Source organism: Sorex araneus, chromosome 2, assembly GCF_027595985.1.
Source record: "Sorex araneus isolate mSorAra2 chromosome 2, mSorAra2.pri, whole genome shotgun sequence".
Taxonomy (NCBI): domain Eukaryota; kingdom Metazoa; phylum Chordata; class Mammalia; order Eulipotyphla; family Soricidae; genus Sorex; species Sorex araneus.
Window position 1 is genome coordinate 274882147 of NC_073303.1, and position 25383 is coordinate 274907529.

Below are 25383 nucleotides of genomic sequence, written 5' to 3' on the forward strand. Positions count from 1 at the left end.
CTCCTGGCTCTGCACTCAGGAATTACCCCTGGCGGTGCTCAGGGGACCATATGGGATGCTGGGGATCGAACCGGGGTCGGCCACGTGCAAGGCAAACGTCCTCCCCGCTGTGCTATCGCTCCAGCCCATGTCACTCTACTTAACTCCAGTGTAAACAGTGGTTTACAAGGTTGAGATAAAAGCAGAGGCCCGGCCAGCCCAGTGGCCTCACGTGAGCAGCCTCAGTGTGTTACCGTGTCTGGGGCGGGAATGGCAGCTCCGGGGACAGGGCAGGAGGGCTGGATTCTGACCCAGCTCTGCACGGTCCCCTGGGCACCACACAGGGAATAGCTCCCGAGCACCCACAGCTGGGGCCCAGATGTACCCCACAACCCCTCACACCAAGGCAGAATTCATGTCTTAAAGGGCTTTTGCACAGGCTCAAAGCAGAGAGTTCTAGAACATTCTAGAATGTTCAGGAGGAACGCCCCTTGGGTTCTGGTTTCTCTTGTGGGGAATGAATACATTCTTGCCTTTAGTCTTATAATTCTAAAACACAGGGATGGGGGTAGCCACGGGCCTGGGGGGAGGGGGGCACTGTCGCCTGCCCAGTGGAGACAGGCAGCCCTGGGCAGCCTGGCAGTGCTTGCTTCTCGATGCCCATGAGGAGGGCTCCGTACCACACCCATCGCCTTTAACATTCGCCTGGAGTTTAGCCCAGACCCCGCCAGCCAGTCGGTTCAGATTTGTCAGTTTGGGGGAGGGGCTGGGGGAGTCACTGCAGGCTCAGTGCCCAGGGGCTGCTTCCAACTTGGCGTTCAGGGGTCAGTCCTGGTGATGCTCAGAGGACCACGTGGTGCCAGCGGTCAGGCCTGGGCACCAAGCATGCAAAGCACCGAGAATCAGTCAGCTGGGCTTTCTCCCTGGACCCTCTGTGGTTTGCTGTTGGATATGTTCATGTTCTTCATTGCAGGGGGGAGGGATTGAGTTTTGAGGGGCCACACTCTAGGGCTGGGCTGGAGCGATAGCGCAGCGGGGAGGGCCTTTGCCTTGCACATGGCTGACCTGGGTTCGATTCCTCCGTCCCTCACGGGGAGCCTGGCAAGCTACCGGGCAAGTATCTCACCCGCACGGCAGAGCCTGGCAAGCTCCCCATGGCGTATTCAGTATGCCAAAAACAGTAACAACAAGTCTCACCATGGAGACGTTACTAGTGCCCGCTCGAGCAAATCCATGAACAATGGGAAGACAGTGCTATGGTGCTGCCCTAGGGCTCAGGAATGGCCCCAGGGGGTGCTAAGCGGTGGGACTGGGGTTGGCCACACCACGGCAGCACCATAGGCCCTTGTGTGTCTTCAGCCCGTCAGCCTCTGCTTTCGTGTCCAGTCAGGCCTTGTCCCTCAGCGTCCAGAGACTCCTGGCCATTGGCCCGCGCCCTCAGGCTGCCCGTTTCCCCGCAGGTTTGAGTATCTCTTTAATTTCGACAACACCTTCGAGATCCACGATGACATCGAGGTCCTGAAGCGTATGGGCATGTCCTTCGGGCTAGAGTCGGGCCGCTGCTCGCTGGAGGACCTAAGGCTCGCCAAGTCGCTGGTGCCAAAGGCCCTCGAAGGCTATGTCACAGGTACGTGAGGCGCCCCCCTGGCTTCTTGTCCCAGACGAGTGTCACATCTGCCGGTAAGTCCCACGAAACGGCGCGGACAGGATGTGGGCTTGGAGGAGCCCACCTGGCATTGCCCACGGGCTGTGCCCAGCTCTGCAGGGGGACCTTGCAGCCTGGGGCGCCTGTGTGCCATCCTTACTCTCAGCCCAGTGCTCCGTTGCCACAGCCCTCTACTGCCTTTGGGGTTTTTTGGTTTGTTTTTGGTGAAGCACGATAGTTTATATTGAAACTTACTTAGATGTGAGGGGAGGGGCCCGAGGGATAGTTCAGCGTGTAGGGCGCTTGGCTTTGCACCTGGCTGACCTGGGTTCGATCCCCAGCACTACCCAGTGTGGCCCCCAAGCAAAGCAAGCACTATTTTATTTTGCTTTAAAAACGGAACATTTCGGGGCTGGATAGGGCACAGTGGGTAGGGCGTTTGCCTTGCACGCTGCCAACCCGGGTTCTAATCCCAGCATCCCCTATGGTCCCCTGAGCATCGCCAGGGGTAATTCCTGAGTGAAGAGCCAGGAGTAACCCCTGTGCATCGCCGGGTGTGACCCAAAAACAAAAAAATAAAAATAAAAACGGAACATTTCCCAAGCCACAGCCACCTGGCTACTGTGTCCAGCGTCCCATCCCGGTCCCCTGCCTGCATCAGGTCTCTGCTCACCCCGCAGATATATCCACTGGCCCCGCGTGGTTAAATCAGGGACTGCTCCTCAACTCCACCCAACCCATCTCCAACCTCGACCTGACCACCGGTGCCACCCTGTCCCAATCCAGGTAGGTCCAGGGGCGGGGCCCCGGGTGGGCGGGGCCTCCTGGTCACGCCCCAGGTTCTGGGGGTGGGGCGTCGGGTGGGCGGGGCCTCCCGGCTACGCCCCGGGTTCCTGGGCATTGATCGGCCGCCTGTGCCTCCTCTGTCCGCCAGCGTCAACCCAGGGCTAAGCTTGGACGCTGAAGTGGCCTTAGCGACCGGGCAGCTGCTCGCCCCCAACAGCCACCAGTCGAGCAGCGCCGCCTCTCACTGCTCCGAGTCCCGCGGGGAGACCCCCTGTTCCTTCAATGATGACGACGACGAGGACGACGACGAGGACTCGTCCTCCCCAGAATAAAGGCCGGAGAAAAGCCGCGTGTCACTGTGTGATGCTCCCGTGTGTTCTTAGTGCGAGCCCTTGTCTCTGATCGCTTCCGCCCTGGCCTCGGCGCTGCGCGTGTGTTGGCAGGAAATTGGGGCACCGCTGCCGTGGGCACCGTGCGCGGGCAGGGGGTGCTGGCGGCCATCCAGTTGCCCACCCACAGCATCTTTCCTCCGGGGACCCAGAGGCCTCACGTCCCTGAACTGGCCCCCTGCACCGAGCTGATGCCTAAGTGGCAAGGTTAGGGGCCACTTTAGCCCCAGTCACCCCCTAACTTGAGATCACGCCATTAAATCCTATTGGGACTCCCTGTCTCGGTCTCTTACCCTAGGGTGGCACTAGCCAGGGGGAGGTGGCCGTCCAGGGCCAAAGGTGCCCGTTCCAGTGGCCCGAGGAGCCCAGGTGGAACTGCTGAGGTTGTAGTAGGGTTTTACGCTTCAGCTGCCTTAGCTTCGAGACAGGAGCTGACAATGAATCTAGGAGTGACAGTGATGCCCAAGTGTGTCCTTAGCCAGCACAACGGTGTGCATAGGAGTTCCTAGGGCAACTTCCGGAAGCCAAACTAGAGTAGCATTTCCTTGTGCATTAAATACTTCGCCAGCACTGCCTTTTGCCAGCATGAACCCGGAGTTTTTCCAGCAAAGGGACTTGTATGTTTGGATCAAAGCTGTGCATTTTGTATGGCTTCCCCCCTCCCTCTTTTAAAACCAAGAAACACCTTTCTAGGACCGAGCTGCTTGCTGAGTTTCTGCCGTGATTGTTATGACACTCTCCCACCCCACCCCCAGTGTGCAATTTGTGACAATGAACCAAATGTCTTTACTTTTGTCTTAAAAGTTGATTCCAAGAACGCAAATGGCCATGTTTTCCTATACGTCACCTTTCACTCGTCTTCACTGAGCCACAGAACAGGACTGAATGGGCTTGTTCTCAGTATTGCAAATGGACAGGAGAGCCAGACCCACCAAGAGACTCTTCCCTGGATTGGGGGTCATAGGTCAGTTTTCATTAGGGCCGTCTCTGGGGTGCCCCTACAAGTCAGCCCTAGGAAGAGGGGTTCCCCGTCATCACTCCCCTCCGATCACCCCACCCCTGCCGAATCTGCCTCAGGCAATCCTGCAGGTTTCCCTGCTATTGTGCGGCTGGCCTCTGCCAGCCCCGGGCTGACCCTCATGCAGGGTCTGAGCAGGTGCCAGGGACATGCACTCAGGATCAGGACGAGGATCCATTTGGGCTGGACGGGATGACGGTGATTGGGAAGGTGCAGGGCTGAGGGCCATGAGTGTTTGAGCCTGTGCAGCTGTCCACAAGGTCTGAGATGCCATGCATGACTGGTGGGGTGCTTATGCCCACTGCCCACTCTCCTCTGCCTCCTCTGCTGCCATTGGCATTTTTCCCTCTCAGGTCCACACCCGGTGATGCTCAGGGGTTACTCCTGGTGGTTACTCCTGGTGCTACATTCAGGAATCATACTTGGGACCGTATGGGGCGCCCGAGATTGAACTTGGGTCAGCAGTGTGCAAGGCAAGCACCCTGCAGTTTTGTCTCCCCAGCTTTTGGGTGCTTGCAGTAGGGCAGTCGGGACTAGGAAAACCGTCCTGACCGCCCCCTGGGCTGTAGCTAGCAGCACCTGCGGTATGAGTGGCCACTGGCTCTCCCAGCTGAGTGCCAGCAAAGCGCTTTGTCCAGGCTGCTGTGGACAGGGCGCTGGAGGAAACGCCCAGTGCCAGCAGGGTGGCCATTCCAGCCAACGACAGGTAGTTCCTAGGGCTTCTGGGAAAAAACAGGGCTAGACCAACCCGTCAGAAGCCAGGCACTGCATATGGTTTCCCCAGCACCTCCAGGTGTGGCCCAAGCCCTTTTCCTCATCTCCCACTCCGCAAAAAGAGCAAAATCTAGACAAGCCCCCAAGGACCTTCTTTGAAGGCAGAGACATCAGGGATCAACAGCTCGTGGAACATGGCTGGCATGCTGGTGGCCCCCTGAGGCCCTCTATGGTCCTAAGAGTTAGTGGAGCAGCTTCTGCATCCTCAGCCCTAGAGGTGAACAGCCAAGCTGGTTGGCAGAGAGGTGCTGAGAAGGGTCCCAGGTGCCTCTGGATACCCATCCCCCAGTAAGAAGAACCCTCCCCTTCCCTGCCAGCCTCACTTAGGTCTCGGCAGCTTATAAAGTGCTGGGGTGCTGCCTCACCCCCAGCTGGACTCTCCCGTGAGCACCGACATTGCAGGGGGACAGGACTTGTCCAAGATGGATCTTCCCAGGCCAGCGCCCTCACAGCCCTGCGGGCGTGAGTTCGGAATCGTCTGGGCTCTGCAGACAGGTTCCCGGACCTGGAGACAATGCCTGGGAAGGCTTCAGGCTGATCATCATGGGGCTGATTGCCTTCCAGCCAGTGGGACACCCAAACCCTAAAAGGCCCAAACAAAGAAATGAAGGGGGAGGGGGAGCGGCTGGAGCGATAGACAGCAGGTAGGGCATTTGCCTTGCACGCGTCCGACCCGGGTTCAATTCCCAGCATCCCTTAGGGTCCCCCGAGCACTGCCAAGAGTAATTCCTGAGTGCATGAGCCAGGAGTAACCCCTGTGCATCGCTGGGTGTGATCCAAAGGCAAAAGACAAAAAGAAGTGAGGGGTGGAACCCCGGACAGTTGGTGTGTAAGCCTTGGGGTCACAGAGTCAAAGTTCACCCAGCCCCACCTGGGGGTCCAGGTGCTTAGGGAAGGGACACAAAGCCCCATGGAACAGGCTCGACCTCTGGTGGCTGTGTATGCTGTGTGTAGAGCCAGGAGTCAGGGTAAAGCTCAAAAGATCACCACCTCACGGGGTGAAGCGGGTGCAGTGAATGCGTAAGCCTGGCACATATGATCCCAAGGTTCAGTCGCCTGCGTGCCACCCCAGATCACCAATACTCTACTTACACTTGTGACCAGCTGTCAGTCAGCCCTGGAACGCCCCCCAGGTGTGGCTAAAACACGTGCACCTGTGCCCAAATGACCCGAACGCTCTGCAGTGCCCCCCTCCACCTCTCCATGAGCGCGTCACAGCACGTCCCGGCTGGGGTGAGCCCCCAAGAGCTCAGGAACGAACATGCTCCCCAGAGCCTTGGGGCTCGGGACTGTGTCCTCCCATCCCAGGACTTGGGTTTGAGGGTCCTTCTCCCAACTCAGCAGAAATCCTTGAGTTAGGGGCTAGGGGCTCGGGCTCGGAGAGGGAACGCTCTCCAGATGGAACCTGGGCCACAAGGAAGCTGGCCAAGGCCAATGGCGGTCCCTCTCCTCTCCTGTGTCATTTCTGACCCTCCTGCCTGCCATTGGCTCTGACCAAGACTCGGGCAGAGGATCACATGGGGGTTCAGGCATTCTCTCTCTTTACCACGAGGCGCCACCTAGGGTCCCACAGCCTGTCCCACTCACTCCAGAGCTGAGCCTGGAAGAGCCCTTGGAGTGCTGCGAGGTGTGGCCCCAAAACAGAACCCAGGACCATCGTTCAAATCCACTTTTATTTTCGTTTTTCCGCTTCATATACAGAAACAGACCTTCTCCATCCACTTTTCTTGGAGTTCTAGTCATTTGATGTTGGCTGGGTAACCTCTTAAATCCCTCAGACCTTGCTGGCATCAAAATACAATAGTTAACCAGTTAATCTAGAAAATATTTACAGAGCACAGCACATGAAGCTTTAGACACTTGGCAATTAAACCACCTAGAAACAGGACATGAACCCCACTTCAGGTTCAGAATCGGGTGCTCTGGGCCCCTCTCAGGCACCGTCTCCTGTTTCAAAGGCAGGTCACTCTGAGGACACTGTGGTCGGGAGGCTCGTCACCAGGTCACCCCAGCGTCAGGTACCACCCACCTCCTCCAAGGTGGGATCCTAATTCTAGAATGGCAGGTCCAGCTGATACGAAATGAAGACAGACGACACACCGACACGGTGGGGAGCCTAACGCTTATTATCGAACATTTGGACTCTGAAGGAAAGTCGGCCCAGAAACTTGTCGCGCTCATCATTGTTCTTCAGGTTGGGCGAGTCCTGGATAGAGCAGTCGACTATGGCTTCAGCACTCGTGTACGAGTTGTTGAATCGGAGCTGGATGGCAACCAGTGGCTGCAGATAATTTGGCTGGGAAAGATGGAAAAACCTATTAATTCAAATGCGGTACGTGAATGAAATGCTTCATCTACATTTTTATCAGGAATCGGTTTCTTCCATTAAAAAATCTTTTTAAACTTCTACCTTATATAACTTAGAGAACTATTTTATAATAAACTTTTGTGATGGTTCCACTGTGCACAGACTGTGTTCTTAGACCATTTTTGTCCTGACCGAAGGATGCTGTGGGATTCGGGGCAAATACTCTCACAGCCGTTTTTCCATCACAGTAGTTCCAGGTGGAATTTCTCACTCTGAGGAGCAAACGCTAGGGCAACACGGTACAAGCTGCACCTGGAGTTACCTGTGTGACGTGCACGGAGATAGCAGAACTGGGACAAATTGCAAGAACTGAGGTGCAAGGCAGGACCCAGCACTGGTGTGTGTCCCCCAAAGCAGAAAATGCCCAAGCAATTATATGTACAGTGGGTCGAGTGCTTGCCTTGCCCAAGGCCAGCCTGGTGGTCCCCTTGCCCAGCACCCCACGTGGTACTCCTCCCCAGCCTGCCAGGAGGAAGCACAGAGCACCACCAGGTGTGGCCCCAAAAAACAAAAGACGATGAGGTGCCGAAGCGATAGTACAGCAGGGAGGGAGGGCGTTTGCCTTGCGTCGGGCCAACGCAGGTTCGATCTCCAGCATCCCAAGTAGTCCCCGAGGACCGCCAGGAGTAATTCCTGAGTGCAGAACCAGGAGTAAGCCCTAAGCATCACCGGGTGTGACCCAAAAACCCAAAGAAAAAAGAAAAGTGGCTGAATGCTGGGGAGATGAGTAGAAAGGCTAAAATGCATGCTGAGTGGGGGAGGGACCCTGGGATCCAAACAATGGTCAGAACAGTCCCCTGAGCATGCCACATATGGCCTCACATCAAGACAGAGTCCAGCTCACCGAAGAAGCAAGACATGGGCTGGAGGGACAATGCATCGGCCATGATGCTTGCCTTGCACATTGCCCACGCAGCGATAGGTAACGTGAACTCGGCCAGGAGTGATCCCTGAGCACCACCAGATTTGCTCCCTGCCCCCCCCAAAAAAAAAATTTAAAAATTAAGATGTGAGATCCTGGGCCAGAACACTTCTCCCTTCGTGACCAAGGAGGAACCTTGCATGCTGCCAACCTGGGTTTGACTCCTAAGCGCTGCCAGGAGTAATCCTGAACACAGGCTGGCTGGAGCTGTACGAAGCTGCGTTGGCCATGGGGTGGCCCTTCTCAGAGAAGTGACGCACAAATGACACGGGAAAGGCCGGGAAAGGCCGTTCAGGACTCCCAGGCAAATGAGACTTGAAAACTAAGGCACTAAACTAATGTGGGTCAAGATACAGAAAACGGGGGTGGGGGGTGAGAGGGTAAAGCAGCCCACTATGCCCTACATATGATTTCTGGCATACCACAAGGTCCCCTGGGCATTGCCAGGTGTGGCCCAACAACCCCCCCACCCCAAAGAGCCAATTCCCCCAAAAAAACTCACAATAAATGAACTTCTACTTACTTGCCGTTTTTTCCCATAATATGGGAAATATTTTATATCTATTTTTCCTTGGTCAGGAAAACTCAGTGCTTCTGCCTCATTCACGTACTAAAGTTGTGCAAAAAAGAAAAACAAAAGATTATCTTTCAGTCACAAAACACAACATAAAATGCATCGCCAAGGGGACCACAAAGAAAAGAACTTATATTGGGAGAAATAAAGAACCCCCAAAAGTTTGAATACCGTTGGGTGTGCCCCCCAAAGTGATAAAATCTAATACTAATAGTTCAATGCCCAATGAAGGCACTGAAATAAAAAGGTAGATGCAAATGTTATCAGTATTTATAATCTCATTCATCTGTATTATCGCTAGATTGTGTACAGTATTCCTAATAAGTAATCTATAAAGCTTGTCCAATACATTCCAAATAGGCCTAATTTCCTCTTTCCCTTTATGTTGGTTGTTTCTGGAATTTCCTGGGAAAGGGGGGTTCCAACTGGAAAAAGAGTCTTCTTTGATTCTTAACCCACAGAAACACAGATGTCCTAAATGTGGGGTGCCTTGCATTCAGCCAACACTGTCAGGAGTGACCCCTGAGCAGAATCAGGAGTTAAAAGCACTGAGCACCACCATATGTGGCCACCCCACAAAAAATTTAACAAACACATTTTTGAAGTCTAACGTGTGTGGTCTATCTGAAAACAAAAATCCCATTAACTGTGTAAACACAACAAAACCCTCACCTGTTTAATTATTTCATACTCTTTATACATAATTTATCTTCAGAGCCAGCGAGACGGCTCATGGCCAAAACCCAGGTTCCTCCCAGAGTGCCAAGGGGAGCAGAGAGTAATAGCCTCTAAGAGCACCTTCAGATGTTGCCCCCCCAATATCAAAGAATCAGGGCCAGAGTGCTAGAACATCAGGAAGAGCGCTTGCTTGCACACGGCCTGCCTGGGTTCGATCTCCAGCATTCCCCAACCCCCACCAGGAGTTATTCCTGACCACAGACCCGGGAGTAAGCCCTGAACACCACTGAGTGTGCCCCCCCACCCACCAAAAGACAAAAAAAAAAATCAAAGAATCTCAAAAAAATGGCAGCCATGGGACAAGGATGTTTTTCATTAATATTTCCCCCAAATTATTCTAGAAGCACAAGATGCACGATACACAAGAGGGGAGAATCCTTCCAACCATAATCCTTCCAACCAGAGCCATAAAACTGTCTGGCTAAAGAGGGCTGGAGTGACAGAATAGCAGGAAGGGCACTGGCCTTGTAGGTGGCCGACCTGAGTTCAACCCCGGCACCCCATATGGTCCTCCGAGCACTGCCACTAGTAATTTCGGAGTTCAGAGCCAGGAATAAACCCTGAGCACTGCAGGGTGACCCAAAAAGCTGAAAAAAAAAAAAAATTTTGGAGAGGGAGTTTAAAAACTTCCCTTCTCCTTATCTGGCTCCCACAGACATATCTAATCCAAGTCCACCTAGGTACCTGGCCCTCCTGCCGCCAGGTTTACCAATATAAAACTGACATTCCGTCTGGCCGCACCCAGCATCCTCACCTCAGAAACTTTCATTTGGGAGGACCATAAGGACTGTAAGGAGTCATACTAAGGAGGCCGAAGCACTAGGACAGCTGGTAGGGCACCTGCCTTGCAAGCAGCTGACGTGGGTTTGAGCCCCATCTCGTACAGTCCTCAGAGCACTGCCAGGAAGTGATCCCCGAGTGCAGAGACAGGTGTAAGCTCTGAGCACAGCCGACTGTGGCCCAAAAAGCAAAAGGTAATGTAAAGGTGACAATGTCTCCTGTCCACAAGTTCAGACTCCCAGAAAGATGTGCCTATTAGAACAACTGCGCTCCAGCAGGAGCGACAGCACAAGGCAAGGGTGTTGGTCTTGTCTGCGGCCCACCTGGGTTTCATCCCTGGCACCATATGGTCCCCCGCGCACTGCCTGGAGTAATTCGTGAGTGCAGAGTCAGAAGTAAGCCCTGACAAAAAGCCATGACTGTTCTGTAGACATGCTGGTTTTTGATTTAGGTTTCCTGGTTGATAACGACACAGGAGAGGAAATAAAGACAGCTGGTCACACGGGCATACCCTGCTCGGCTCTTTATTCTACCCCGGTGAGAAATTAATGCGGCTGTGCAAAGTCACTGGGCCTCACACAAGCAACAGAAACATGACCTGGAAACTTCTCACAGCCAAGTGCAAATTGGGGGCTTCTCCCCAGCCTACAGCCAGCACCTAGAACCCACCCAATCCTTCTAGGGATCCTGACCAGCCTCCAGGAATCGTGACTCAGGTCTCAACTCAGAAGCCCTAAGGCAGCACTTTCTGCTCAGTCAGAATCCGAACTCAGGGCAAGAAGACACTGCACATTTTCCTCACACCACTTGGGATTTCAACAAAACATTTGAAGTCAGAGACATCTATGTAAACTGGAGCTGAAATGTGAATGTTTCATACAATGGTAAAATCCAAGAGTTTTCTCTCAGAAAGCTTACCCTCATTTACACGCTTGTGTGAAGGTACACTTGCAGCATGGAAAGAAAACAAAGGAGGTTAGGGGTCACTGCACCACATATGGGGTAAGGAGAGAACAATGCTCTGCATGACGTAAAGCAGCACCAGTCTCAAAATCTCCAAAGCAGGCAATGGGCGGGAGGGACTGGTTAGGGCACTTGCTAGGTTCCATCCCACTACACACCTGGTCCCCAGAGCCCTGTCAGGAGTGATCCCTGATCATCACTGGGTGTGGCCCAAAACTAAGAACCAGAAAGGGAAGGGTGGGGGCAAGCGGGTGACAGATACAATTTATGTACTATTTTCTTTTTAAATCTTCCTTATTAACAGTATTTAAGATACCATCAATAAGGCCAACCCCACTTTTTATGCAAGGAAAAAACAGGAAAATTTATGAAATAAGCTATATGTAAATGTAAAGACTGAAATCAAATACATATGGATAAAGTTTAGAATAATTTAAAAAAGAGATAATTTTAAAACGAAAGGCTCCCTACCTCCAAAATTGGTAGAATTTTTTCAAAAAATACAGCCAGAGATGACTAAAAATGTGACAAGAAAAGATAACTAAAACTCACAGGATCCAAATGTTTCAGACATATAAAACAGCTGTTTTATTAATACTGACCTTATCTTTTACTGAACAGTGTATCTTTGGTCTTCCTTCAGGCTTTAATCCGATTATCTGAAGTAAAAAAAAAAAAGTAAGTACATGTGTGTATGTACATTAAAACATCACAAATGTAAACAACAGTACTTCATATTACCTGGAAATAATCTTTACATTGGCCCTTAATTTTTATAGGCTAGAATGGACTTTTCAATAATCCTACTTACCACTATGCCTTTTTTTTTCTTTTGGCTATTTTGGATCACACCCAGCGATGCCAGGTGTTACTCTTGGCTCTGCACTCAGGAATTACTCCTGGAGGTGCTCGGGGTACCATGAGATTCTGGGGATCGAACCCAGGCCAGCCATGTGCAAGGCAAACGCCCTATCCACTGTGCTATAGTGCCAGCCCCTACCACTATGCTTTAGCTACCTCATTTCTGTACTGGGGCGGTTACAAAAGAAATGACCAAAATATAGCATTACATTTTGCTATTAAACCGAAAAAAGGGACTGGAGCAATGGTACAGCAAGTAGGCTGTTTGCCTTGCACAAGGCCGACCCAGACTCTATCCCAGCATCCCATATGGTCCCCTAAACCCGCCAGGATTGATTCTTGAATGTATAGCCAGGAGTAACCCCTGAGCACCACCATAAGCACCACCAACTCCCTGTCCCAAAAAAGGGAAATAGAAATGTTTCTTTGGGGGGGTTTCAGGAACACACCTGGCTATGCTCAGGCTATGCTCAGGAATTCCCCCCTGGCTCTGGGAATTAAATCTGGATCACCCCCAAGCAAAGCAAGCTTCCTACCTGTTGTCCTACCGTTCAGGCCCTTAGTAATGTCTAACTTCATTATTTATGTAAAGAAGATGAGAACTGCAGAATTCTAGTTAAGCAACTGCTCTTAACTGTCAATAGGTGGCAATCACCAACAAGCCCCTTGTCTCCCATATCCTGCCAAGCTCGGCAGACACAGGCACTGGGAAGAACCCCAAAAAGCCTCGAGGTACACTCACATCTGTGGAATGAGGTGACTACATCTCCTGTGTGCTAGATATAAACTCATCTCTTTTGTGAGGGGGAGGATTGGAGCTCATAAATATTTTACATGAGAGGACCCAGAGAGATAGTACAATGGAGAGGACGCCTGCCTTGTCAACCTGGATACCAACACTGAGCCCCACCAGGAGTTAATTCCTGAGTGCAGAGCCAGGAGTAAGCCCTGTACATCTTGGGGTGTGATTCAAAAAGAAAAGAAAAAAAAAAACCACAAAAAACAAAACTTTCTTGCTTCACACACACAGACTTATATTATATATATTTATAATGTATTTTATTAAATATTGTTTATTATATATATACTATATTACACACACACACACACACACACACATATGGGCTGGAGCGATAGCACAGCGGGTAAGGTGTTTGCCTTGCACGCGGCAGACCCGGGTTCGATTCCTCCACCCCTCTCGGAGAGCCTGGCAAGCTCCCTGTGGCGTATCTGATATGCCAGAAACAGTAACAAGTCTCACAATGGAGATGTTGCTGGTGCCCACTCGAGCAAATCAATGAGCAATGGGGTGACAGTGACAGTGATATAATATATATAAAGGCCACTCTCCACACGTTCGGACGAGCCTCATACATGAAGGAACCGGCAGAGGAACCCAGGTGTACGGGACCGGATCCGAGATCTCCAAGGCTGCTCAGATCGGGACTGGGCCTCTTCCACCCAAATTTCCCATTTTCCAGTAGCTAGGCAGTCACACCCAGAAATTGGCCCCTGGCGCCGTGTAATCCCATCAACAACCAGCATCCAGACTATAAAACCAAGCCACCAGAAATGCACAGCTGCAATGCAGCCACACGACATCTGATAGCCTAGTTCTCCCTCTTGGAGAACCTGGCAAGCTACCAAGACTTTACTGCCCACACAGGAGAGCCTGGCAAGCTCCCCGTGGCGTATTCATATGCCAAATACAGTAACAATGATGGATCTCATTCCCCTGACCCTGAAAGAGCCTCTAATGTGGCACCATTCGGAAGGACAAGTAAAGAGAGGCTGCTAAAATCTCAGGGTTAGGACGAATGGAGACATTACTGGGCCCGCTCAAGCAAATCGTGGATCAACGGGATGACAATATATGCCTACCTCTTGGAAAGCCCAGCAAGCTACTGAGAGTATCCCACCCACACAGGCAGAGCGTGGCAAGCTACCCGTGGCAAGCTACCCGTGGCATATTCGATATGCCAAAAACAGTAACAATAGGTCTCATTCCGCTGACCCTGAAAGAGCCTCCAATTGTTGGGAAAGACAAGTAAGGAGAGGCTGCTAAAATCTCAGGGCTGAGGAATAGAGATGTTACTGGTGCCCACTCGAGTAAGTAGACGAACAACAGGATGACAGTGATACCGTGATTATATATATATATGTATATATATAATATATATTACAAAAGAATGCTGGCAAATCTATATATTCCTCCCCCAAAAGGCAAGAATTTGCTTCCTGCTAACAGTAAGCAACCATCTGCACCCATGTCATAGCTCTGAAATCAGCTGTACTGGGCCAAATCTCCTGCTGTGATCATTACTGAGAGCCCCAACTATGCATGACACCGCTTCCTGCCTGCAAAGTCCCACTACTACCAACAAGCTTCACCCAAAGCAGATAGGTGAGAGCCATATTGTACAGTGGGTAGCGCACTGACTGCATATGGCTGACCCAGGTTCAATCCCTGGCACCCCACAGGGTCCCCAGCCCACCAGGCATTAGCCCTGAGCACTGTGGGGTGTGGTCCATAAAACAAAACACAGAGCTTAGATAAGGCAGAAGGCTTAATGGGCGAAGCACCTGCTTTGCATGTGGGAGGGGAGGACACATTGAGAAAGAAAATAAACTCGGAAGGTGCCACTTCCTGTCTGGCTTGACACTGGAAACCCATTTTGCAGCCATCTTAGTGTTAGAAAGGCACTTGTTAAACTACAAGACAGTCTGTCCAAGTGAGTAAACTTTTTTTTGGTGTTTGGGTTGTTTGTTTGTTTTTACTTTTTTGGGGGTCACACCCAGCAATGCTCAGGTGCTTGCTTGGGGGGACCATGTGGGATGCCAAGGATTGAACCCAGGTTGGCCACATGAAAGACAAAACACCCTACCTGTTGTACTACCTGCTCCAGCCCAAGTAGAACACTTAGCTTAGAAAATTCTTCTTTTTTTGGGGGGGGGTCACACCCGGCGATGCACAGGGGTTATTCCTGGCTCTGCACTCAGGAACTACCCCTGGCAGTGCTCAGGGGACCATATGGGATGCTGGGAATCGAACCCGGTCGGCCGCGTGCAAGGCAAACGCCCTACCCGCTGTGCTATCACTCCAGCCCCCATCTTAGAAAATTCTTGACTCGCTTTAGTAACCTGAATTCTTACCTGTTGTACTCTCTCTGGGCAGCCCCAACATTCTTTCTTCAAAAAAAATTGTGCGGAATCGTGGATAGAACCCAGGGCCTCAAACACGCAGTGCTTTAGCTCTCTGCACTGAGCTACATACCCCAGGTCTTTCATCCGAGCTGTGCCGAACCAACCCAGTTAGCACTCCCCGGGCACCTGCAGGAGGGGCAGCAGGGGTAGGTCTGGGCCCTCGAGGGACTGGCTGACCGTCCCTGTAGGAGGGATTTGGCTATGCCAATCTCAGAAGCCCCAAGTGTTGTATTTATTAGCAGAGTGGTTATCAATGGCTGATTTGAGCGATGCAGTTAAAGAGAAACTCCTTTTCTCTAAGATGAGCAATTTACATTTTAAGGAAAATATCTCTTATAACAGAATGACTCTGAGTCCTTGTAATTTACACAAAAGAGCAGCTGCTTAAATTTGCTCTTAGCTCTACATTAGCAAATAGACACAATCCTGGAATCTCTCTCACATAACTTAGGCAAATGCTGCCCTTTGGACCGCCAACTACAACCAAGTCTTTATACTGCGAGGCTCTGTTCCTACTATTATACACACACTCGTTTGTCAATAATGTGATGCTGTATTTTCCTACCATTATATATACACATGTACTATAAATCCTAGCCTTCAAACTCTATAACCAGAAAAGGTTAAATGCATCAAATTTCATAATTTTTTTATGGAACTTTAAATTACAACACTGCATTCAAAGCTCAAGTCACAGGATCACAGTGCCAGCGGTTTAAGGCACCTGCCTGGCACCATGTGGTGGTCCCCTGCGCAGAGCCGGGAGTACACTCCAGCACTGCCAGGTGTGGCCCAACCTCTCCTCCAAAAACAAACAAGCCCACTGATGACAGGGTAGAAACCACACATTTAAAAAAAAAGGGGGAAAAAAAGGAAAAGCTCGAGCTGCTGTACACTGTGACCCATGTCTGATTTATATGAAGTGTGCCTCGTAGTCTTTTTCACCAAAGTGACTTCCCAAAGGTCTACCACTGCTATGTGATAACACCTCTGACAGTTGACAGCTGGGCAGATGACACAGGTGGGAGGGGGAGAAAGAGCAACAAAATATGTACATACTCTGTTCATTTTCAAATAAAAGCATGGCTTTCCTTTCGAGTAGCCAAAGTCACTATGAACACCTTCGGAACCGCAGGAATCCAGCAGACTGAGAGGAAACTGGCATGCCATGTAAGTTGGCCCCGTCTGTTCAAAAAATGAGTTTTGTCCGTGACATGCGGAGAGATTCATCTGCGCTTCATCTGAGTATGCTAGAAGGGAAACACAAGCAGAGATCAGCCCACAAAAGATCTTCAACATGACAAGGAAGTAACCTTCACACTGGTACTTTAAAGTACAAACTGGGGCTGCAACGATAGTAGAGCAAGCAGGTAGGGCGCTGGCCTTGCACACAGCTGATCCAAGTTCCACCCTGGCAACCCATGTGGTCCCCCAGCACTACCAAGAGTGATTCTGAGTGCAGAGCCAAGAGTAACCCCTGAGCATCATCAGGGGTGGGCCAAAAACAAACAAAAAAATTAAGTCCAAACTTTAACTAATCACTAGATAGCTTAAGGGAAAAAGTTAAGCTTTTTTTTTTGGTTTTGGGTCCACACCCAGCTGCACTCAGAGATCATGCAAGGGCTTAGGAGGCCATTTCGGGTGCCAGGGATTAGAACCAAGTTGGACACAAGCAAGGCAGGTGCCCTCCCTGCCTATTGTACTCTTGCTCAGGCCCCAGGTCTGCTTGTTTTTAACCACCCTCTGGTCCCGAGTTTACAGTGCAACAATGATATAAGCTGGACACTGGCAGTCTCCCGCATGGCCAGGCCAGCCCCCACCACCAGGGTCACAACATTATCAGAAAGCCTGCAATGCTCCTGACCCAAAGGGGACATAAAAAGGCCTAGCCACTACAGTTCTGAGCTGAGTGAGAGAAGGGTGGCAATCCTGGCGACACGCTCTTTGATGCTAAGTGGACAAATAAACAGAGGCAATTAAGGGGGAAACGTGTGTTAATATTCAGCTCAAGATGTTTTAGCAGAGGCGCATATGCTGCCCGAGCCCATGTGCTACTTATACCCACATAATAGCACATGTGATTCGCCCACATCTCCCCTCTTGAGATGTGTACTTTCATGCTTTCATGTCTAATGCTAAGTTGTTTGTAGAGGCTCTCTTTGCCCTTGGAGAAGCCCAGGTTCTCTCTTGAGCACGATACTCTCCACTTTCTCTCCCTCCTCAAAACCTCCAAATAAAAATTGTGTAATTTAAAAAAATACATATATTTTAGCAGAAATGTCTGTACAGAGCAGGTTGGATAGCAGTCTGGAGACAGCCCAAGGGGTCATGCATGTGTTACTGTCTCCTCTCTCCCCGAGCACTGTCAGAAGAGACCAAGCACAAAACCTAGAGTAGCCCATGACACAGCTGGGTGTGGCCCTGAAAAAAAAAAAGGGGCACTCAGCAGAAAAGCTGCCATTTAGGGATGCAGAAGGGAAATGCCCCTGAAAAGGTACTGGCCTCAGACAGTTGTCCCCAGCCTCCACTGCTGCCCACCACCTTAAAGGCCACCACAGCCCTCTTCTCCTGCGCTGATCTCTTTGCCCCCGCCTCTCAGCTAGTCTCAGAAGAGCCCAAAGGCCATGATCTTTTGAGTCTGAGGGCTGGAGACTCACTATTGGAGTTTAGGTACTTATTTCACATATCCCCAGCAGTGATCCCTGAACATCATCGGGTGAGGCCTGCTATCCTAAACCAAGCAAACCAAAACCCGCAGACAACCTTGGGAATGAATGAGCTGACACGGGCCTCAGGAAAGGCAGCACTTGGCCCCCAAGCCCTGGGGCCTCAGTCTCGTGCCCCAATTCTGGCTTCCTCTGTGTTTCCTCAACTCTCCCAATAGCTCGCCTAGACACCTGGAGCATTTCCAAGGTGAGTTCCTCATCCCTCAGATCCTTCCTGAGGTGTCCCTGTGTACTGATGTCCCTCCAAGTTCTCTGAGACCCATGTCCAACCCCGCAGCCACTGCCCAAAGCCCCTCTCAGGCCTGAGGCAGGCTGCTGAGAGCCCGGAACGACTACTTTCACTACAGGCTTGCAAGTGGTGTTTCACCCTGGCTCAACACAAAAACACCTGGGGAAAAAAAAAAAGAAAACCTTTGTTTTAAAGTGAAGCAAGACCTTTACTTCAGAAAAATGTGAGGCAGGGAGGAAGAGGGTAAATATATGTGTAAGAGAACTCGGGCTTCTCCGGAGGGAAAAGCCCAAAAGCACAAACTCACCGTGTAGAAGGCCCAGGCTGGGTCACCAGCTCTGGTGAAAAACATAAAATCTACTTCAAATTGTCAGTTAACTGTCCACCCCCACTTGTCCACACTGAAGAATGACAGACATGACACTTCTGAAAGTAATTTGGGGGTTGGGGGGGGCGTGGAGGGAGGAGGGTGGAGATCCAAGCCTGGAGCCATTAGGGCTCGTGCCTTGCACATGGCTTACTGAGTCTGGTCCCTCATGCAGAGCCAGGAGCAAGGCCTGGGCACCATTGGGTATAGCCCCCCAAAACCACCAAAACCTTCATCATTTGGTACTCATTACTGTACTGTACCAGTAAAGGTCTTCCTTTTACTGACTCCATATAGAGAAATGTCCTTACGTTTAAGACCGTTTATGATGTCATCAATCAACCCTTTGTAGGTCTCTCGATTGCTCGCATTGAATGTATATTCCAGCGGAGTCGGTGACCTCGGGAATATCGAAACCCCTGAAAGTGAAAGAAAAGGGGGAAGAGTGACCAGCAGTTCCCTTCTCCTCTTCCTCTTAGCTCTCAAAGGAGGTCCCCGGCAGTTATCAATAACTTCCCACTACTATGATTACAGTATCTGAAAGAAAAGCATTCCGTTTCGAGATCATCTCAAACCATTACTGGATCACAGTGACGCCAGAACCTGGCTCAGTGGGGACAGAGCTCCCACAAAGCACGTGGTCAGCCAGCAATTCCAGAAGCAACCCCCAAGCATGGAACTGGGAGTAGCCCCTATCACTGCCAGTTCCATTCGTGACACCCCACCCCCAAACCTCCATACTTCATAAGTATGGTATCACATGTACTTATGTACTGGTGTCAGGAACTAAGCAGGGCCTCTTACATGCAAACCATGTTCTTCACAGTGGAGCTCCACTCCAGGTCCAGATTTGACCTTCTGAAACAGTATACCACCTAGTGGTAACAGTAACTAACATAGGCTCAGAGTCAGTGGGGCCTGGGCACAAAGAACATTTTAGTTGGGATCATTCTGCGCTGTAGGTGACTGAGTCCTGGGCGAATTTATTAGCAAGATCCCCAGCCAACATTCGTATAAAGCACGTAAATGCTAGATCAGGCCACATGGACACGGCTACACGGCGGCCTCTAAAGACTTTCACAGGTGTTGGGGAGAAAAGACAGCGGGCAAGGTGCTTGCTTACTTGGCCCTGTACCTAGCGGGTCCAGGTTCAATCCCAAGCACCACATCTGGCTCCCCAGGAATGTAGAGCTGAGTGAAGACATAGGATCAGGCTCAAGGGCAGCTCACAGCTGCGAAGAGCCTGGGGAGTGGAAACGGACATACTACCTGGACTAGGAATGCGGTCTTGGTATTTCGGAACCTCGTCGCTCAGCGTCTGAAGCATCGCCCACATTGTCAAGGTGAAGAGTGCAGCCAGGAACACATAAAAGACCAGGTAGAAGAGCAAGATCAAACCTGGAAAGGAAACAGGTGCAATGAGCTCCACAGACACACGCTGGTGCTGGGGCTACCACCGAAGCCTGGGACAGCTGTTGTCCTGCACGGCTACGTGCCTCCATACCCAGCGGCCCTCCCAGCAATGTTTTCCTGGGGTCAGGGACCCTTCCCTCCTTCATCCCTTCCCAACTGCGGCCACAGAGCAGACTCTTGTTCAGTCCCACCACATACGGAGAAGGAAGTGCTTCCCAATATGGAATTGAGGCCCTCTAGAAAAATGAAAACTTAATTGGGATAAAGCTCCCAATGTACCTCTATTTTTCTTTTAATTTGTAAACAGGCAAATTAGGCAACGGCCCCATATTTCCTAGTCAGAAGTATCTGCGTACGTGTTAGTATTAAATATTAAGTTGACTTTAAGGAACAGCCACAACTGTGCCGAGGGCAAAGCATGAAGATGTTCAATGACCCCAGTGCCAGGGTGGGCCCTGCAAGGTAATGAGAGGCCCAGAGCAGTAGCAGCCAGGCCTGGCGGGGCCAGGGGCCAAGGGCAAGGCACTCTCGCCCACCACTGCCTCACAAGCAGGACTGCTAAGATCTACCCTTCACCAGCTGCTTACTTACATCTCTATCTAAAGCTTATCAGAAGTGGTTAATAGCAAGATCATGTACTGATATAGTGCCACATGTTTGTACTAAAATGTTTAAAAACTGACAGCCCTCTGCCAAGGAAACAAGATGCATAAGTGAAGAACATTTCATCCCCTTCGGATGAATCAACCACAAACATTTCCAAGCAAGAATCCCCGACCCCCGTCAGAGCACATCTGTGATTTCCGAACTCCTATCTTTTATATACAGCCACTTCCCCTCCAGAATGTGCTACCATGACTCCTAACTTCCTCTGATCCTCAAAAGGCCTAACCACAACCCCCAAAACACTTTGCCAAAGCTGGAACTTTAACTTGCTTTTTTTTTTGGCGGGGGGGGGGGTCACACCCAGCAATGCTTAGGGGTTACTCCTGGTTCTGCACTCAGGAATCACTCCTGGCGGTGCTTGGGGGACAATATGGGATGCTGGGGATCGAACCCAGGTCGGCTGCGTGCAAGGCAAACGCCCTACTTGTTGAACTATCCAGCCCTAACTTGCTTCTTAGCTGCTGGTCAAAAACTGTTCCCCCCACCACACCCTTTCAAGGGAAAGCAATTTCGTCTAGACAAGCATCCTTCCTGCACTCCCCCACCCCACCCCCCAATTACCAGGGGATGACAAGAAGAAAAGAAACACCTGTCTCCTCCAGACCACGTCACCTTCCTACCACACATTGTGATCCAACTGCAGAAAAGGAAAAGAAAGACCCGTCTCCAAGGAGTGCTCCTGACACCAGAGCTAAAGAGTGATACAGCCCAGGCCCAAAGTTGATGAGCTAAATAAAGCAGGGAAATGTTCTTTCAGATCAGGATTTGGCAGGCACGAAATCCCCCACTCAGCCCACCGGGGTTGACAAATTTGTAAATTTACGAATTGGGGGCAGTGTCCCAATAAAACTTTCACTGACAGAAACCAGAGTAGCTTGTGGGTGGATCTAGTAGATATGAAACTGGAGAAGTCATAAAGTCTTAATTCTTACCAGTATTTTTAAACCACCTCAAAACATTCCAAGGCAGGCCTTGGCATCTGATTTTAAATGTCTAGGAAAATAATGAAAATGCAACTCAAGCTCAGAACACTTGGCTGTGCATATGCCAAGCAAGGTCTACCACGAAACAAAAATCAAAAAGCACAAAAAAAAGTTACAGTGAAAACAAAATGTCAAAACTTTCTGAACCATGTTCATAAAACAGATGTACAGTTTAATAGTCATGTCCTGATTATCAGGATAATCTGATTCCATGAACACCAGTGATCATTAATTGAACTTTAAATACAGGAAGTATAAACACAAAAAAAACTAAGTAATTTCCACCCTTGGAATTGCTTCCTGAAAGTTTTTCCTTTTTGAATGAGCTTCCTGCCAACTTCCAAACCTGCTATTTAACAGGTCAATACTGGACCATTGTTAGGCTCAATACTGGGCCTAAATTAGGCCCAGAGCTAGGAGTATCCGAGGCAGGCGCCCTACCTGCTGTACTATCACTCCAGCCCCATCAACCTCTTTTCTATTTAAACAAATGTAAACTCTACCAGAAAGGACAGGAGAGTACAGTGGGCAGGGGACTTGCACTGCACGTGTGCGGCAGGGGCTAAATCCCAGGCACCCAGAGCCCCACCAGGAGTAACCCCTGAGCACAGAGCCAGAAATAGCAACCAGCTGAGCTGGGTATGGCTTAAAAACAAAACACCACCAAAAACCCTAAGCAAAAGATAAAGACATAAGTGGGCAAGTGCCCCTCTGATAAGGGGGTGAAGCTCACACTTGCTGACAGCACCCCCACCTAATTGGTGGGCGTGGAAACTGCCAATGTGTTCTTCTGACTCCATTAGTGGTGGTGGGAAAACAATCAACCAACCCAAACTGAAGGACTCTATCCCCAAATTCCTCAGCCACAAACCATAAAGAATGAATGCCAATGTCATTAACTTAAGAAACTAACAGTTCAGGGGCCAAAGCGATGATACAGAATGGAAAGAGCTGCCTTGGCCTGTGGCTGGAACTGCTATTTTAGAGCAGCCTGAGGTTAACGGTCATTACAAAAAAGCATAATCAAATATCAAATATAATGCTGTCTCTGGTAACTGCTTTTGTTTGGGGCAAACACCCCAGCAGTGCTCAAGGATCACCACCGGCAGAGTTTGGGGGAGCCATATGTGATGCTAAGGATCAAACCTGGGCCTCCTAAACATGTGCTTGAGCCCACAACATGGTCCAGCCGACATGGTGCTGGGGCTCAAACCTGGGCTCCACATACAAAGCATCTGCGCCTGTCGTGAAGCCCTCTTTTCATCCCCAAACTCTGGTTTGTAAAAATCCTGGGGCTGGAGCGATAGTACAGCCGGTAGGGCATTTGCTTTGCATGCGGCCGACCCAGGTTCGATTCCCAGCATCCCATATGGTCCCCTGAGCACCGCCAGGAGTGATTCCTGAGTGTAGAGCCAGGAGTCAGCCCTGAGCATCGTCGGGCGTGACCCAAACCCCCCCCAAAAAAAGAAATCCAAGAGGGCCAAGGAGATACAGTACACTGGGTAAGTCATTTAGCTTGCCTGGATTTCATTCTCTCTCCCTCGAAACCCACACTGGCAGGCAACCCTGGGTTCACTCTGGCACCCCCTAAGCTCCCCTGAATACTGCCAGGAGTGATCCTTGAGCACAGCCACTAGTAAGAGCACAAATGCATGTGGTCACCCCCCTCCCCTGGCCAATAAAATCAGTATGAAGAAGTTTAAAGTCTTTTACTTACGTGGGGCTGGAAAGAGCTCAACAGCTGAGTGCAGGCACAAGCATTCCTAGACCCCCAAGACACGAGCTAGGTGTAGTCCCTGAGCACCACTGGACATGCTTCCCCCAAGAAAATTCAAATGACTTACAGTGGGGCCCAGAGACAGCTGGGTCAAGCACACACTTTCCATGTGGGAAGACCAGGTTAGTCCCCAGCACTGCGTGATTCCCTGAGTATTAAAGAACAGCCCCCTGCACGCTACTGGGTCCCCCACACCCCACAACAACAGACATAGAACTTTAAATAATTCTCACAAAACCTGTAGAGCTCATGCACTGCAGTCATATGCGAACTACAGGTCCTACTGCAATGGTGCAACTTTCCGAAACTACTCCACAGCCCCAGCAACGCACAGTCTTTATTTTGGTTTGGGGGTCACAGCCAGTTCTCAGGGCTTCCTCCCGACTCGGTGCTCAGGGATCCCTCTGGCAGTGTTCAGGGGAGCACACGGGGAGCCAGAGATCAAACCCAGGTTTGGTTGTATGTGAGACAAGCACCCTACCCTCTGTACCACCTCTCCAGCCCCAGTGCAAGGGTCCTCAACAGACTGGGCATGAAAAACAAGCTAATTTGCATTTCCCTAATGATTAAAGAACAAAGCTGATTTAAATAATCTGGGCTTTTTAGATTACTTCCACCTCCTGTGGGTAACTACTGATATTTTGGGCCCACTTTCAGTAATTTGGGGGACTATGCCCAGGTTCTATAAGATGTTGGGGATCGCATGGGAGTGGGGGGAATGTGTCAGCTTCGTGCGAGGCCAACATTTATCCCCTGAAACTCCATAACACCCTAACCCCCCTCTCCCAGCCCTGCCCGTTCTTAAATTAGGTTCCTTTCTCATTTTTTCTGACGGCACTACAGTTCATTCTATATCACAAATGAAAGCAGATGGATGGTGGCCCTCTCCCATTCTACGGGTTCTTTTCGCTTTCATCCTAATGCCCACACTTGCTGGTCTGTTCCCTTGTTTCCCCTTTGCCTGTGTTCCCTCTTGAACATGTACTTCTCCCTCCCTCTCCCCCCACGTTTCATAAACGTCCAAACAAAAACCTTTCTTGCTTCACCAGAAAAACAGAAACAGTGGAGGTGCCAGGGGCTGCACTTCATGTATGAGAAGCTTGGGCTCCGCCAGGCTCCATCTCCAGCACCATCTGCTCAAGTCAGATTCAGTTCTACTTTCTCTGGTTACTCGCACTGAACGGGACGTCACGGAGACTTTCATCAGCCTTTGCTTTTGAAGACTGCATGGCTTTAGTGCTAAGGTTTGGATCTTTAATCCATCCTGAAATACTTTCTGCACAGCTACTGTTGTGCATGTAGAGGCCCAGTTGTCCTAGGACCATTTGCCTTTGTTCCCCAATTAAAGAGAATGATTTTTACTGAACAAATGACATTAATATCTGTCTTTCTAAAAGATCATGTGTTGGGAGGTCGAAGCAAGTACACAGCGGGTACGACGTTTGCTATGCATGAGGCCAACCAGGTTCCATCACAGCACCCCACACGGCCCTCTCAGCCTGCCAGGGGTGATTCGGGAACAGAGCCAGCAGCAAGCCCTGAGCATCCATCCTCAGGTATGCCCACCCCCCCAAAAAAGTTCATGTGTTGGGGGCTGGAGAGGCAATACAATGGGTAGGACACTTGCCTTGCACATGGGTGACCTGGGTTCGATCCCCAGCACCCCATTGGGGCCCCCGAAGTATTCCGGAATAGAGCCAGGAGAGGAATAACACCTGAGCATCACCAAATGTGGCCCCAAGCCCTCCTTCCCCCCCACCAAAAGATCATATATATATATATGTAGTCACATTTTATGTATTTGGCCCACTCCCGATAAAAAAAAATGGGGTATGATCATCCTGGGAAGCTGTTAAGGCTAAACTAAAAAGCACAGGGTGTGATGACCACGCAGTGAAATGTGGTACTAAGTGGGGGCAGGGCTGAAGGAACACTCAGGAGGCAAAGAGGAAGGATGGTTGGGAAACCCCTGAGCAGCGGAAATGAAATCTACTTCCAAGTCAGAGAAGAATGATCATGAATATTCAAAGAGTGGAACTTCCAGACATACACGGGCCTTCAGCGACTATATCTCTGCCCCAATCTTACCTCAAAGAACAGACCAAGCAATACCTCTCCCCAAAAGAAGAAATCAAAGAGTAAGTGGGGTGGGGGGGAGACACACACCCACGGACAACTCATGGATGTTAAAGAAAATGAAATTTAAAAAAATAATCCACAG

General features: G+C 50.4%; 2 protein-coding genes across 9 annotated transcripts in view; one reads left to right on the top strand and one right to left on the bottom strand.

Annotated features, from left to right (window-relative positions):
• Positions 1 to 2766, top strand: part of TFDP2 (transcription factor Dp-2) — a 138575-nt gene extending 135809 nt beyond the window's left edge. For all 8 annotated transcript variants that reach the window (XM_055125710.1, XM_055125708.1, XM_055125709.1 and 5 more), the window contains 3 exons: positions 1440 to 1606; positions 2305 to 2410; positions 2559 to 2766. In XM_055125710.1, the coding sequence (XP_054981685.1) occupies positions 1440 to 1606; positions 2305 to 2410; positions 2559 to 2742 (457 nt within the window). In that variant the 3' untranslated portion in view covers positions 2743 to 2766. The remainder of the gene's footprint in view (positions 1 to 1439; positions 1607 to 2304; positions 2411 to 2558) is intronic.
• A 3479-nt stretch (positions 2767 to 6245) lies between these two features.
• Positions 6246 to 25383, bottom strand: part of ATP1B3 (ATPase Na+/K+ transporting subunit beta 3) — a 30559-nt gene continuing 11421 nt past the window's right edge. Inside the window, exons 2-7 of the mRNA XM_055125714.1 lie at positions 19593 to 19721; positions 18635 to 18742; positions 16061 to 16251; positions 11539 to 11595; positions 8405 to 8491; positions 6246 to 6887 (exon numbers count right to left, since the gene is read on the bottom strand). Of these exons, the coding sequence (XP_054981689.1) occupies positions 6708 to 6887; positions 8405 to 8491; positions 11539 to 11595; positions 16061 to 16251; positions 18635 to 18742; positions 19593 to 19721 (752 nt within the window). The 3' untranslated portion in view covers positions 6246 to 6707. The remainder of the gene's footprint in view (positions 6888 to 8404; positions 8492 to 11538; positions 11596 to 16060; positions 16252 to 18634; positions 18743 to 19592; positions 19722 to 25383) is intronic.